This window comes from Amblyomma americanum, chromosome 4, assembly GCF_052857255.1.
Source record: "Amblyomma americanum isolate KBUSLIRL-KWMA chromosome 4, ASM5285725v1, whole genome shotgun sequence".
Classification (NCBI taxonomy): Eukaryota; Metazoa; Arthropoda; class Arachnida; order Ixodida; family Ixodidae; genus Amblyomma; species Amblyomma americanum.
Window position 1 is genome coordinate 194301154 of NC_135500.1, and position 16445 is coordinate 194317598.

The following is a 16445-nucleotide window of genomic DNA, read 5'->3' on the forward strand; positions in this document are numbered from 1 at the left end:
GCCGCCGAGGCGTGTGTGTGTGATGGACCTCCTCCTCCGCATTAGCGCCGATTACCGCTCGATGCGCGTCCGACGAGGGAGAGACGAGCCAGCCGACCGAACAAGAACAGCAAGCAGCGCAGAGCCGAGCATTGTGCTGCGCGCGCTTCTTGCCATGCTTGCTTGCCTGCGCACGCCACGGTACATTACTGCGGCGACGACGGGGCGCCCCCCCCGGCTCTCCCCGCGCAATGCCGCCGCGGTGGTGGTTAGTTCGCCAAGTCGCGAATTGTTAGCGCGAATGCGAGGAAAGCACGCAGTGCGGAGTCCGTTTCCAGGCGACACGGGCGGAAGGAAACGGCCTGGGCGCGCAGGACTCGCTGCGACAGGAAAGAAAGAAACAGGTCCGACCCGAAGGGCAAGAAGAAGGAGGGAAGGGCCGAGCCGCTCTGGATGTGCTGCGTGGGGCCCCCTTGTGGAGAAGACGCCTGGCTGGCAGAGGCCAGCCATCCCAACTCGCACTGGGTTCCATTCCACATGTAATAATTACGGGCCATTATCCCGACCGACGCGAATCTGATTGCGAGGGTAAATACGCGCGTTGCCCAGGGAGGTCTGTATCATGTGCGCGAGCAAAGTGCCGCACACACATACCCTGTCCTTCCTCGACGCGAGAACGAAAGAAAAAAAAGCAGGCAGGTGTCTTTCTGCGACTGTCTCCCAGGGCGAGGTGGCTTCGAATATGACCCACACTCGGTCTCCAACTCATTCCTTCGCCGTTCTGTGTCGCTGCATAAGGCTGTAATGCGCGCCGTCTACCGCGAATTAGCGCAGAAAAGAAATTAGAGGTAATGACGAAGAGAGCCAAAGCACGAAATGCGTGTGCGGCTAAACAGTACGCCACGGGTGGAATGGTACCATCGTGGGGCCCTTCATTTACTCGAGCAAACAGAAGCCCGAGAAGAAGAAATAAAAATTAATTCCAGCCTGCTGCGCTTCCCTCGGTTCGAAAATGTAGAAACAATAGCTCCTCGCACAGGAGGCACCTAATACGGAAAGCCCCTCAGGCACATCTTGGAACAATGCTCCGTGTAAATGGCTCAGGCATAAAAGAAGTAGACAGGGCAATCGCTGTCTGCGATTGTGCAGTCTGCGCCTTCTTCATGTGTCTACGTCCTTTTCGCTGGTACAGTGTTCCAAAAGTTGCATCACTAAACTGGACAGGAGGCACCTAATATGGAAAGCCCCTCAGGCACATCTTGGAACACTGCTCCGTGTAAATGGCGCAGGCATAAAAGAAGTAGACAGGGCAATCGCTGTCTGCGATTGTGCAGTCTGCGCCTTCTTCATGTGTCTACGTCCTTTTCGCTGGTACAGTGTTCCAAAAGTTGCATCACTAACTGGACAGGAGGCAACTAATACGGAAAGCCCCTCAGGCACATCTTGGAACACTGCTCCGTGTAAATGGCGCAGGCATAAAAGAAGTAGACAGGGCAATCACTGTCTGAGATTGTGCAGTGTGCGCCTTCTTCATATGGGGTACGTTCTTTTCGCTGGTACAGTGTTCCAAAAGTTGCATCACTAACTGGACCGGAGGCACCTAATACGGAAAGCCCCTCAGGCACATCTTGGAACACTGCTCCGTGTAAATGGCGCAGGCATAAAAGAAGTAGACAGGGCAATCACTGTGTGCGATTGTGCCGTCTGCGCCTTCTTCATGTGTCTACGTCCTTTTCGCTGGTACAGTGTTTCATAAGTTGAATCACTAACTGCCACTTTCGGTGTTAACTCAAGCCACCTCACGCGCCTATTCCTGTAAAAGAAAAGTAGAAGGCTTCATCTTGTTCGGACGGGCAGAGTCACGGGTCTGGTCATATTATGCTGCCTGGAGGTGAAGACGGTGGTTGCGTATACAGTGGTAATGACGTTGGGGTAGTGGCCAGTGTTGGCAAATGCTTCGCCTTGGAGTAAAAGAGAAGCGTACATTCCAGCATTGCCCAGAAGGCTAGTGTTCTTCGAAATCTTCGAAGTATACCGCGCGCCTTTCGCTTTGTAAACCCTCGGCGAACAAATGCGAACGAGACTGTTCGCATGGCGCATCCGAACTGCTCTTGGCACGCAACAGTGTTTGACGGTCAGAACAAAACCATTTGGTGCGCTGGAAGAAAACGCTGTACACTACACCCCACACACAAAAGCTTCCATAATCACCCTTACAGCTGCTACAATTTAGGCTGTATTCACACCGGTCATAGCAAGAGCACAGTCGAAACGCGTACACAAACAGCTCATTGTAGAGCGTTCTATTGAGCGTCAAGCCAGTTGACGCTTCTCATTAACTAATTGTGTGCCATCGCGCACGCCTACCAAAGACAATGCATGTTTAAGGGGGGGGGGGGGGGGGAGTTAGTTTGTTTGAGACGTTGGCGTCTGAGGATATAAAAACGGGCGAAGAGCTTAGAGTGAGTTTTTACAGCATTGACTATTGTTTCTAGGCATAGAAAGGATGAATTACGTAAAAAGAAAAACATTTGGGCGGAATGATTGAAGTCGAGCAGGGAGCAGTGATGGAGTCCCTGTGCCTAAGCAACATACAGGGTGATTGATGCATTGTCCAGCAGGGGACTTGTTGCTACCAGCTAAGCCTAGTGCATACTCTTCAACAAGCAAGTTGGGGTGAAAATGTTCGAGAAGTTACGAGTGAGTCCAGCCTTGCCCGTCAGCTTTCAAAGGCTGAGTATCCAAGTGGCCAGCGTGCCACACTACCTGCCTGCTCCAACTTTTCTTTTAGCCGCGAAGTGTCTGTAAGACGTGGTGGTGGTGATAATAGAATGATGCCAGCCGTACTCGCCTCACAACAAGCAGTATTGTGGACAACCGCTTCGCATGTGCCTTACAGTGAAAATAAAAAAAAAGTTTTAGCTCCCGCTACCAGCCCAGAGGGTCAGTCTTCACAACAGGTTCTGAACTCCAGAAAATAGGGAAGTACACCTATCGCGTTCCAGTCAGTCCGCGATCGTTCCGGGAACAAAACTCTACCGACGTTTACGTAAGGGAGATTGGCCGGAGGTTGTCCCGAGAAAGGGCTTTGCCAGGCTTGAGAACGAGAATCACGTTGCCCTATTCCCAGCTCTGGCATTTTGCTGTTTGTGAAAAGTTTGTCAAAAGTAACCAGACTGCCTGGTTTGTTTCTTCCAAGTCCTTCTGATCTTTAGAAATGCCGTAAGGGCGCCACTATATGAGTTAGAAGCAAACCATGCCGCCTGGGGCCGTACTCCATAGGCTGTCCATTCTAAAATGGCCATTTCGCGGCCGTCTGGTACTCTGCCATTGGTCACTCAGATATGCCCGCGGCTTTCAAGCGTCTGTGTAAAGCGACCTGGCCATTTGCTAGGCCCGTTTCACATGCTGCGAATTTCGCCGTCCGGCACTGCGAATTCGTTCGACCTGCGGCTGGAGAGGGGCCGCCATTCTTGCCGCAGACGGCTTGCGAACGATTTCCGTCCGGTTGAAATTCATTCGCAGCGTCGGTGTGTTCGCTCTGCGACTGACCAATAGGGAGAATCCACTGCTTGGCTCTCTGCCAGGCTTGGCTTTGGCCAGCTTTGGCTTTGGCCATCGTGTACTTTTCGAATAATTCGGAACTGTTTACTTTGATAAGAAAAGATGCGAAATGTTACCTTGTATCTAAAAGTGCGCGTGACTACAACAACATAAACACGTTCCATGTTACATTACTGCCGCATTTTATTCACAGGATGGATAAGCAGACATCTAGCAACCCTGTTGTCACAACCGAACGAATTCGCAGGTTCTGCGTTGCACGTGAAAGGACTGAGCGGCAATCGCATTGCGGCGTCAGCGGCGGCACCGAATTCGCAGTGTAGGTGCGGCAAAATTCGCAGCATGTGAAACGGGCCTTAGAAGGCGACCAGACATCGCCGTTGGTTAAACATCGCAGCCAATGGCAGCCAGTGGGCAGGTCCGGTCGCCCGCTATTGACAGAACGCTGCGATGCACCTGATCAGTGGCTGCATATCGCAGTCAATGGTGAGGTCCGGTAGCCGACCACCCAATGGCCGGGTCGCTTTCCACACACGCTTGAAAGCCGCGGGTGGCTTTTTACTTTCTACGTACAAAGTGGTGCGTGCGCGTGCGTGCTGCGTCAGCGCGTGTAACACAGCTGCAGCTATCAAAAAGATGAAAAGCTCTCCACCATTGCTGCTCGCAGTAGCGCGCACAGTCGTTTGGGGGCAAGCCGGTCAGAGTGGAACGGCGCGCTTTCGGGTGGGGATGGGCGAAGGAAGGAGGTTAGAAAACAAAGGGAAGGCGCATTTCTTCCACTGCCCAATTTGACAGTCGGGCACGCAGAGTTTATACCGCGATTTATCATCCTCCGCGGAACAATGAGCAGTCCATTGTTTCCTCAGCACGCGCGCGCGTCGTCCTACCGAGCCCTTGGATCTCTCATTGCCCGTGAACTCGGCGGGCGTACAACGCGGGCTGGACGCGTGACCCGCCGCCTTTCTGTCCGCGCGCGCCCGTTTCGACATGCGATAGTGCTCCTTGGCACTGATTGAATAGCTGGTAGACTGGTTACCGTTGAAGGGTATTTGGTCGTGATGTATGCGGCAGTGTCGACAGCGGCTTTAGCCATACTCTCACGAAGTCTCCCTGATTCTCGTCCAACATAATCCGCTCCCGGTAATGAGGTTATGGCGACCACCATGATGGCATCGTCGTTATCAACATCGCAGTCATCAGCCAGCTTGTGCCTGTACTGGAGGTCAAAGAGAGAGAGGGGGGGGGGGATAGAAACTTTATTACAACGAAGGAATTCGAGGCACGCGTGCCCCTGGGTCCCCGCACGGCTCCACTCACTCAACGCGCACCAGCTCGCCCAAATTTCAGCTTTACCCGTAAATCCACCCCTAGAAGAACCTAGCTGAGGAAATTTGCTGGGATAGACTTTCCTTACAAAAATTTCTTTACACAATCCATAGACTGTCCATAGACTCCTGTCTATAAATTCTATAGATTCTCTATAGACAAACCCTAGACAATATAGTCAATACAAATACTACAGACAGCTGAAATTTGGGCGAGTTGGTACGTATTCACTGTGCGTCAACAGCGCATTATACGTGTGTATTGTTTCTTCAATTAATTTAGTTCACAGTCAGCGTTTGTCTGTTATGTCTCCGTTGCGCGCTCCGTATCTGATGTGCTGTTGAGGCAAATTTGATTTATGGGCCACTCTTGGATGGGCCGGAATTGGGGGGGGGGGGGCAGTCCTATTTGAGCCATGTATTTCTTTGGCTTTTTTTCGTCCAAAAAAGAAAAGGGGGTTTAGCATGGTTTGCTATGTACTGTTTCTCGCTTTGGTGGGGGCTGTAGCACTTTCCAAGCTGTTGCCGAAAAAAAAAAAGAAGGGCACGAAGTAGGGAATTTCCGGTTTAATTGAGGAAATGTTCGCTTCAGGCATGGTGCATAGCTGCGCTTATCGTAAGCGCTGAGGCTGCTTCTTGCCTTTGAATCCATTTTTCTTTTCCGCGAAGTTCTTTCGCACGGCTGGAAATCAGTGAAGAAAGCTCATACGGATGACATCAGCAAGAGGCTGGCTCTCCAGTCCTTCAGTATTCTGCTCACAAGCAGGCGCACAAAGCCCAACACAACACGCGACCTTCAGGTTCCCGGACGTCCATCGGTCTACAGGGATATAATTAAATGTACTCCAAAAGCAAACCGGGGAGCAAAACAAGCCAAAACACGAGTAAAACTAATGACAGATCCGAGCTGGCTACTGCAGCGCGCATCTATGCACGTCGATCCGAAGAGGATGCACCGCTAGTTGTGTACACACCGTACCTGCGGGCGGGAAAACGCGCGGCTTTTCTTTTCGATTGCTTTTCTTTATACACACACTGTCAATTTGGGCGCCGCGTTTGACCTCACGGCCGGAGGGGTCAGACACTAAACGAACCTGACGGACGGGCTGCGGCGGGATTCCAATGACAGGCCCAGCAGCTCGTGAAGGCCGACGCTTTTTAAAACCTGCGTCCTGTCGTGTGACAGCTGCACCATGCGCTGTGCAGAGTCTTCCGCACACCACACAATGAGCACCAGGATCTTCGCAGGCACTTCCGATCACGAGGCTCAACGAGCACCTCCACGCTGCACGCTTGGAGCTTTTAAAAGTACCGACCTGACCGTGGCTGCATACGGAACAGTACAGTGTTCTGAAGTGTTGATAATAGTGTTCACTTCATCGCGTCCGTTGGTGCGGAGGAAATGCTGTTTTGTGCGAACAGGAAGCCAAAAAGATAAACAAAAAAGGGATGATGCCGTGTACTACCTCTTAGATAAGAATAAGTAATGTAGTTGAACATCGTTATAACGAAGGCCCGGCGATTATTTCGTTATAGCCGTAGCTTCGTTATAGCCCGTGTCGACCGAGCTTCCAAGGGGAATGGTCACTTCTTCGTTATATCCATTATTTCGTTATAAACCGTTTCGCTATAACGAGGTTCGACTGTGGTTTTCCGAAGTAGGTGCTTACAACTTCTAGAGCTGCCCCAGCGGCTCAGTGGCGCTCGACTGTTGAGTACATTCTCCAGGGAACCATTGTAGTCGGACACGGTGGTCGCATTTAGATGGAGGCAAAAGAAAAAAAAAAGGGCCGTGTACGGAGACATCTGTGCATGGTAGAGAATCTTCAGGTGGCCAGAACCAATCCGGAGACGTCCATTAATATGCGTGCCTTATAGCCATTTGCACCGACAAATAATAGTAAAGACTGTAAAAAAGGAAATTATGAGCTGCTGACAGTAATAGTTTAGGCATCGAATTTTCTCGCTGGCAGACACGCAACAGTCCGGGAAAGGAAAGTGAGACAGGAGCAAAGTACGGCTTACAGTTTTTGAACGAAACCATTGATTTTTTTTTAAACCTGGCATTGAGTTTTCGAACGAACCTCTCACGCTGAACGAGCAAGGGAAGAAATGTAAAGAACGAAAACCAACTGGTTTGCAACGAAACAACGGGCGCACTTTTTTTTAGTTGCACGCAGTAAGCTGGGCATTGTTAGGTCGTAATAATAAATTCAAGCCAGTTTTAATGTCGTGCAGGTAGCTCTCCTTCCACCCTCTCGGCATCCGCGGCCGCCTCGCCTTCGGAGAAAGAATGGCGCTGGTCTCCAGCGTGGAATGGTTAGGTCTTTAGTTGTTGTTAGTGGCTATTTATTAATAATATAACAATGGAAGGAAAAGATGCTGCTAGCCGCGGCATCTGCCACAGAAACCTGAAGCACCTGAGCTGCGACTAGCGGGAATAAAAGCACATGGAGAGCGCGCCCTGTAAGACTTCTGTGAGACTTCCTCGCAATACTCGCGCATGCTTACTTGGCTGCGCTCACACACACGCACTTTATTACCGAAGCCTTACATATATACCCGCTTGCATAACAAGCGAGCGAACTGCTTGAATGACTTATACCACACAAAGTGCCTAGCCGCCTGTTTTCGCCGTCCCTTAATTTTAATCACGCGCACGATCTTTACCGCGCTCCTTATTATGTCTCAGCCATTAAGAAGACGCGCTGCATGCTTCGTTGAGGAAAAAAAGCTAGTTAAAAAAAGCTCGCCGGTGAAATTTGCTTACGCAGCGCGCCTACCCTTAAATCACTTAAGTAACGACCAAAAATGAAGCTTCTTCGCGAGGAAGTATTTACACGTAACTACCTGTATATATAAATACACACACTCTAGGCCGACGCTAAGCGCACCTGGCGCCAGGCATCCGGTTAATGCGGCCGGCGCTCTTTACAAGCATCCGTTGTATCGCGCGCACTCCCAGGCGGCACAATATTCTCGCTGGGAAATAAAGGGGCATTATAGCATTACGCCTTCCAGACATCCCCCCCCCCCCCTCCTTCCTTTCTCCAGTGACTCCCCTTCATTGACGGAACGCCGCGGCAGCAACGGCGGCGTCTCGTTTCGGAAAAATATAGCTAACAACAACAACAACAACAACAACAACAAAAGAGAGCGTAAGAACTGTGCCTCGCCTCGACAGCAGCGGCAGCACGGAGTGCGATTAGGCAGGTTTGATTTACGCTCGACACGGACGCAACCCGTTTGGAATAAGGGGGAGGGTGGTTTAGGTTTTTGCGTCTTCGGAGGGGGGCCCTCCAACAACCTGTTATATATATAGGGTGGCGCTGGCACGAGCAGCCTCACGACGCATTGTTGCGCTCTTGCCCTGCCTTGCTGCTTCTGCAGTGGACCGTGCTTTATTTCGCGGTTTTCTCCGCCGGAATACGTGACCGTGACGTTGACGCCTTCCCTTCCAGCTCCTGTCTCGTTTCTTCTCTCTTTTTTTTTGTCCCCCCCCCCCCCCCCCCCCCCCCCCAATCGGTGAGAAAACACCTTCGGTTGTTGTCGATGATGATGATGATCGCGACGCTTCGACGATGCCCCGCTTTCTGTCTTTTTCTGTTTCTTGTCTCTCTCGCGCTTTGTTTTGCCGACCCCCCCCCCCCCCCTCTTTCTCTCTCTCTGGCGATAAAAGCGATATCTCGCGGCGGCGGCCTTTCTCTTTCAGCCCCTGCTTTTGTTATGGAGGCCCGTGGAAATGGGACCACGACGGACGCCCTCGGCAGTCCCTGCTTTGGCGCGGCTGATCTTTTTTTTTTCTTTCTTGGATCGTTTGTTTTAGGTCTTGCGGTTTGCTTTAGGAGCTGCACTGCTCCGGTTGCATGCCACGCATGAGAGCGGCGCTCGAAGCATCGCTGGAATGCCGAACGCCCCGCAACACACCGGATGCAGGAATGCGTGTGGACAGTGCAAGCTCTTTCCTTTCACGCGGTGCTCAGAGAGAATGGCTCCCCCCTGCACGAGTCTTTATTCGCTTCCTGCCACTCGATTTGGATGGAGCCGGCCGTTAGCGCTGGCGGAAGAGACGCGCCACGCACGACGTATGAAATGGTACGCGGCTGCCAGATAGAAAGCGCGCAACGCGACCGGCCGGGCACGGTGACTCCCGTGAATACGGGAGAGCTCGGGTCACCGCTCGGTACACTCGGAAGGAGGGGTGTATAATGGGGCCACGTGATGCATGCACGCATTCCGGAAGAAAGCTGCGCTATTCCTGCCGCCGGTGTAGGTGGCACACTGCCAAGAAAACGACAGTGCGGAGAAGAATGTTAACATTGCGCGATCATGACTGCTCTCGTTATTCGTTTCGCTGCTCACTGCAAGGAAGCTAGGCTCGTGAAGTCGGATCCGTCACCCAGCGAGTCGCATCGGGTTGGACAGAGAATCGTGTATTGCCTACGGTTTTCTAGCGCCGACGGTTGTCTAACTCGGACTGTTCTCGTGAATGGTGCGACTTGTACCCTTCTGAACACAGCTACGTCTGTTGCACGTTTTGAATATATCTTGCTGACTCTAAATGACCAGCGCAGAAACAGACGGAGACACGAGAAGAAAAAACACTGACGACAGGACGGGCGCTGACTAAAAACTCTATTTTAGTTAGCGCCCGTCCTGTCGTCAGTGTTTTTTTCTTCTCGTGTCCCCGTCTGTTTCCGCGCTGGTCATTTCGAATCATGTCCCACCAACTCGCCCAATCGGCAATTTTGTTTGATTATTTTGATGACGCATGCACTACTTATGTATCGCAGCTAACTAGGCAGCTATGAAGCATCTACAAGCAGTTTTGCAAGCGTCTAGTGCAGATCCTCTCAATCCTTATCAAAGTGTATAGTCGCCATCTCATAGTTGGCCTAATGCACCGTCGGCACCTTGCAAGATGTTTTGTACACGTTTCGGAGATGCCCTGTACGCCTGCTGAAAGGATGAACAAGATTTCTTGTGAATGTACTAGATCCTCCTTTACTTCATTTGGCCTCAATCAGGAATGCGCAACAAAGACCGCTACAGAACCACCCATGCAAGCACACGAAATGTCAAGAAACAACAGATGCCATGTATTTCCTTCAATCTACTAGAAAACCTTCGCTCATCCACATATCCTTTGACGTCGCTTTGGGATGTTAAATCTCATAAAAACATAAAAACAAACCAACCATATCCTTATATACACCACTACAACGGCTTCCTCGTATGTCCGCGTGGAGGACTGGCTGGCATTAACGTTATCTCAGGTATTTTTGTGGCTGGTAACATATTTTTGTGCATTGAAATTAGACAGCTTTCAGTGCGACTTCCTGCTAATTGAAAGCTTTGAATCCTGTCAGAACACGAAAAATAAACGCAACAGTAATCGGTTTACTTGTATGAGCGCAGCAAACGCATTGTACAGTACGTATGTATGGGCGCTTTGTACACGTATTGTAAAGCTCTGACAGAAACATTGTGTAGACGTCAAGGAGATATGTCTAATAGTCGATTGAAAAACTACCTTTCTTGTACGGGTCATTTGTAGCTATATATATTTTAGGACACTTTATATTTTTGCAGACTCCTTAGACGTACTAGTTGTGTTCAGTTGGCATCCACATCTGCTCGTATAAAATATATGTTTCAAGGTTCGTGTGTTGTTCGATGGAGATCTAACGCCACACGCTCTAAAGAGCTTCAGGGCAGCCTTTCAATTCGCGGCGAGGAAAACCGATTTTTATCCCGCAGTATACATTCCATCAAAGTACACCATCTTTGCATTATCGCATGTCAGCTGTCCACAAGCACTGCAATGCGCAAAAAAAAAAATGTTTCTCCACGAATAAAACGTTTGATTATTACATTTCATTTTTGCTCACCGAATAACGCGACCAGAGCCGCAAGCACGGGCCGCCCCCTCCAGCGGCTGCGTACACAACAACTCCTCCGTGGCACAATGCACGTTACGTGCACGGCGCCAATTTCCACTGACAAGCACGGCGCATGGCGCGTTACTCGCGTCCATTAATCACGAGCCGCATTTCCATTTGGAACGGCGCATGCGCGCGCTGCGTGACGAAAGGGAACAGCTTCGGTCTAATTGGGACTCGCGCGGCATTCTTCTCCAGGCTGCTGCTGTGGCCAACCGGTTGACTTACAAATTCAACTACTGACGCGGCCTGCATGCCAGCTACCATCTGTCATGATGACTCCGCTGAGAACAGCAGCCTTGTATATCACGACGTGGTACGCGCTCAGCGGCACGGAGAAACAATTACTCGACTGACGCTTACGCTTTGTTGTCCCTTTGTCTTTGCCCAACTCTTTCTTTTTCCGAGATTAAGCGTTCGTACAAAGACAAAGGTTATAATCACACCGCGTGCACGGAAAAATGCGACGTAGTCAGAAACGCCAAAAATTACCCCCGGAGCGTGACCGAAGCACGATAATGGTCGCCTAAACAGGAGCGTGCCGGTGGGTTCTACTTTTGCATTTGTCCGCACCAGACGCCCGCACCGTGTGTAGCAGTGCTAACAAGGCCTAGTTAGTGCAATTAGCGCACGCGTTGTTCGCGTTAACGTGCCCAAGTGTGTTCGTGGGGCTTGGTATATTAAATAATTCCCGCTTCCTGGGCCCGTGTATTTGGAGTTATTCATAAAACTTTGCACCCATTTCATCTCGCCCACTGTAACGGGTCAGTGAAGTGCGCAGACTGTTGCGCTAACATTTTCCAGACCCAGAAACGACGGAGGCCGAAGCGACACCCTCTCCCCTCACATGACGGCTCTGAGACGATAAATACGCAACTAATGCTGGTGTTTGGTTAGTATACGGAGTATGGTGTCACAGTAGCATATCCTGAGACACATGACTGATTTCAAGTACACGGTTGCACTGCTATACGGTTAGCAACAGCGCTAGAGGTCAAAGTTCAACGCTGGGTACAAAAACATCAGCCCCGGTAAAATATACACTAAAGATGGTAAAAACAAAAGTACCCGAAAAGACAATAAACTGGGACAGGCAGCTGAGGTTTTGAACACCGTTTTTTACCAAGAAGAAGGTGTCGAAATAAAGTAGCTAATCGGCACCACTGTCATTTACTGCTGCGTATTTCTCCTCGCTTGTCTTAAGCATCGTAGCAAAGGTTCTTATTACGGGCTCTAATTGTAAGTTGTGGGCTTTAACGTCCCGAAGCAACACATGGGCTATCAGTGACCTATAACGAGTGACGTACGCCGAAGTGGTGTGCTCCGGAATAATTTGGATCACCTATGGTTATTTAACGGGCGCTGACATTGCACAACACTCCGGTGTTTTCATATTTCGCCTCCATCGGGATACGGCCGCCGAGGCCGGGATCGAATCCGCCACCTTCGGATCAGCAGCCGAGAGGCAAAGCCACTGAGCCACCGCGGCGGGTGCTATGTGCTCAAGCGAACGGTGAGAACAACAGTTGAACCTCGTTATAATGAAGTATAATGAATTTGAAGGGGACCGGCGATTACTTCGTTATAGCCGTAGCTTCTTTGTAGCCCGTGCTGACTAACCTCCCGAGCAGAATCGTTATCCTTCGTTATACTCATTATTTCGTTATAAACCGTTTCGTTATAACGAGGTTAGACTGCATGCAGTTCGTGAAGCAGAGGGTGAGCAGTGGCTGTTATATGTGACAAGAAGTTCAGAAATTTGAGAGTGTGCATGCTTTTATGCATCGTTCCGATGCATAAAAGAGAAGACAAAAATTTTCGACTGCATTGTTGACCTCGTGCACACACACGTGCCGACAGTCGACTTATGTAAGTTACTCACTTTACTGCTTCCTATGTGTTCTCCTGCTTTTTAGTGGGAAATAAAACCAAGCTCCTGAAGTTTTTATAAGCATCGACAGTGCAGCATAAGCGTGCACCACACATTCATCAAAACCTACCACGAAGGTGGTAAAAAAAAAAAACGCCGATAACGACACAAGGAACGGAACGTTCTGCAACGATTCGCCATTGGTGGAAGCACTGCCGTGCAGTCATTGTCGCTGAGATCATCTAGTAGCGTTATGGGCGATGACAGCGGAACGGAGTTGAAGTGATTTCAAGAATCGTAATACATCTGGCTGTCTGATTGTGGCCTCCCCTCGGTGGGAACTCTGGGAAGATTGGTTTCAACTACCCAGGGTGAAAAATAAGACAAAAAGAGCCGCACCTGGATTTCGTATCGGGCCTGGTGTTCGAGTCGCAGTTCCTGCGTAGTTTCCAGCGTTCCAGAAGTGGCGTCGATGCAGAACTTCCCTTGGGCTCCGGCCAGGATGGAGTAGGCGACGCGGGCGTTGTTGCCGTCATCCTGGTCAGTCGCGGTGACCGTGCTCACGAAGCTGCCCGGGGGTGCCCCGTCCGCGAGCTCCACAAAGTACTGCGTGGGGTAGAACTGCGGCCGGTGGTCGTCGACGTCCAGCACCGAGAGCTCGACCGTGGCCGTCGAGGACTGCGGGGGATTGCCCTGGTCACGAGCGACCACGGCCACGCTGTACGCGTCTTGCCGCTCGCGGTCGAGGCTCTGCTTCGCGATAAGCCTGCCGTGCACTTCATCCAAGTGAAACATCCCTGGGTACATGAGCTCGACTTCGGGCGCCAGGCTGTAGGCGACGCTGCCGTTGGAACCGAGGTCCCCGTCGGCCGCAGACAGCACAGTGACAAGGGACCCGGGCTCCGCGTTCTCCGGCATGGAAGCCTTGAACGAAGACAGCGCGAACGCTGGCGCCTGGTCATTCTCGTCAAGCAGCTGGACGCGAAGTATGGCGTGCGCCCAGCGCGGGTTCGGGCCGCCGTCCTTGGCCGATATCTTGAGTTCGAGGAGATCTTGTTGCTCGCGGTCTATAGGTCGGGCAGTGGTCACAAGCCCTGTAGCGGGGTCGATGCGAAACCATAACTTTTCATTCCCCGATGAGATGGCGTAGGAGAGCCGAGCGTTTATCCCAGTGTCTCGGTCCGTAGCTGTCACGGCCGCTACGAAGCTACCCACGGGCGCCAGTTCACTAAGCTGAGAGGAATACTCCGACTGCTCGAACACCGGCTCGTGGTCGTTGACGTCGTTAACGAGGATCAGGAGGAAAGCGGTCGACGACCGGGGCGGAGAGCCTTGGTCCGTCGCGGTAACAGTGAGGTTGTACCTGCTCACTTTCTCGCGGTCTAGAACGCCGTTCACGCGCACTATGTGGAAGCTGGGCGTAGGGTCGAGCATGAAGTGTCCCAGCTCGTTGCCGCCTTTGATCTCGACGACGGTTTCGCCGTTCGGGCCTTCGTCGTGGTCAATCACGCTCACCGCGGCCACCACGGAGCCGTTCTGCGCGTTCTCGTCCACAGTGGCGTAACTGTCCGGGGCCGTGAACACCCGGAAGCGGATCACAGGTTCGTGGTCATTGGCGTCGACCAGGCTGACGGTGACGTACGCGCGGCCATCCTGTCGAGGCGACCCGTGGTCGTGCGCAAACACGGTGAACACGCAGCTGCGCGGGGAGTCGGGCCGACTGCGTTTGCAGCGGGGCGGCCCCGCGGACGCCGTCCGCAGCACTCCCGTGTCGGCGTCGATGGCGAAATCCGCCTGCACCGCGGGGTCGAGGAAGTACGAGAGCTGCGCGTTGACCCCGGCGTCAGCGTCCGTCGCGCGCACTTGGAGCACGCTGGCGCCGGCAGGGAGGCTCTCGTTGATGCTCACGAAGTAGTCACTGTGGTCGAACATGGGCGGGTTGTCGTTCACGTCCAGCACAGTCACGTTCACCTGCAGATGTCCCAGGCGTGGCGGCGTGCCGCCGTCGCGGGCCGACACGTTGAGCGTGTACGAGTCCCGCGACTCGCGGTCCAACCTACCCGTGGTCTCCAGGTGCAGAAACGGAGTCTCTCCGCTGGGGTTGGTCGTGACCACGAGGCGGAACTTGGCGTCCTCGTTGCCCGCGACGATGCGGTAGTCCGTGCTGAGTCCGTTGGCACCGGCATCCCCGTCGCTGGCCGTATCCAGGATGACGCGGGTGCCCACGTTCGCACTCTCCGAGAAGGCCACGTTCAGGCTGGACTCGGGGAACTCGGGCGCGTTGTCGTTCACGTCCAGCACCCGCAGGCGCACCTCGATCGGGTACGTGGGCTGGCTGCTGAGCACCACCAGGTCGAAGCGGTCGCTGGCCAGCTTCTCGCGGTCGATCTCCACCGCCGTCCGGATGGCGCCCGACTCCGGGTCAAGGGTGAACTCGGCCGGCTGCTCGTTGAAGCGGTACGTGAAGTTTGCGCGCACGGGTATGTATCCGACCAGCGTGCCCGCGGGCTGCCCTTCCTCCAGCTCCAGGAGCACTCGCGTGTCGGCCTGCCGCGAGCGCATGGCCGGTAGCGACGACTGGGACGGCTCCGTGTTGACGGTCAGGCCGGCCGCCGGCGCCGCCAGCAGAAGGAGCAGGAGAGGCAGCAGCGGCGGCGGACGCCGCTCCTCGGTGGCGGACCTCATCATGGCAGTGCTGCCGCGGGGTCCCGGCGTGGCTGGGGCCCACAGCACGGGCTCTCGCGGGTCCCGGCCGACGGCTGGGCTGCTGGCCTCATGGTGGCGGCTGCGCGGCTTTCTCTGCCGGTGGCTGTCCTCTGCGCCAGCAGGCTGCTCTGCTGCCGCCGCTGCTCGGCCACCCCCCCTCCGCGGGAAACCTGCTCCTGCGAGACGGCATTCCAGCGTCCGGGAAAGGGGGGCCCGTGACGTCATGACCCCCTCTTGAGAGGAGCGCCGGCAGCAGGGACCCCCCCGAACGAGGGAAGGGGTCCTCCTCGCCCGCCCGCTGGAATGCACGGCCCTCCTGCTCCCGCGGCCGCTCCTTGGGACGGCGCTGTCAGCCGGAGCTCGGAAGCAGGGGGGGGACCACGCGAGGCGGCGCACTGAACGCGCGCGGGTGCTTACCGAAGCAAGACCGGGAGGAATGCGCGTCGCCAGTGGCCGTCCACGCGACGATTATCCCGCGCTTTTCTCTTTCTTGGCTCTCTCACCTGCCGTGAATTGGGGGGGGGGGGGGGGGGGGACGCTGCTGCTACTGCTGCCGCATCCTAGCTGAGCGTATTCGTGCTCATAAGCCGCGCGTGAGATGTCTTTTCACTGGTGCGTGAGCGGCTGGTTAAGATTCCGGGCACAGCGTCTCGGCGGCGAAAGAGACAAAAAACCGGGGGGCGATGTCGGGATTGTCTGGATGAGGAGGAGGAGACAGTGCAGCGTGACGACGGTTAGTCAGTCTTGCCGGTCTGGCAGCGCCACACAAAGGCCATTCATTTTGTCTGCGTTCCTCGACGACGTATTACAGAGTGTCCCATGCCGGAGGTATCCTGATGCGCTCCTTTGAATGACACGTACCCACGCTCTTGGTCTCCTTATCACGACGCTTTTCAGTTCCCGTTACGTTTCCCCACGATAAGAAGGCGTTGCGAGCTGACCTAAGTGCTTGTTGCCCGGAAATATCGCTCAGCTTCAAGAATAGTCGGGTGGAAGTGACCCTTTATGTTGGTGGGAGGGGGCGAACTAGGCACTCGGGCGCCTTCAGTAGCCATCATT

General features: G+C 53.4%; 1 protein-coding gene across 1 annotated transcript in view; it reads right to left on the reverse strand.

Annotated features, from left to right (window-relative positions):
* The window catches only part of LOC144128941 (cadherin-related tumor suppressor-like), an 86911-nt gene extending 71365 nt beyond the window's left edge, over window positions 1-15546 (reverse strand). Inside the window, 1 exon segment of the mRNA XM_077662764.1 lies at window positions 13080-15546. Coding sequence (XP_077518890.1) covers window positions 13080-15368 — 2289 coding nt within the window. The 5' untranslated portion in view covers window positions 15369-15546.
* Window positions 15547-16445: the final 899 nt, after the last annotated feature.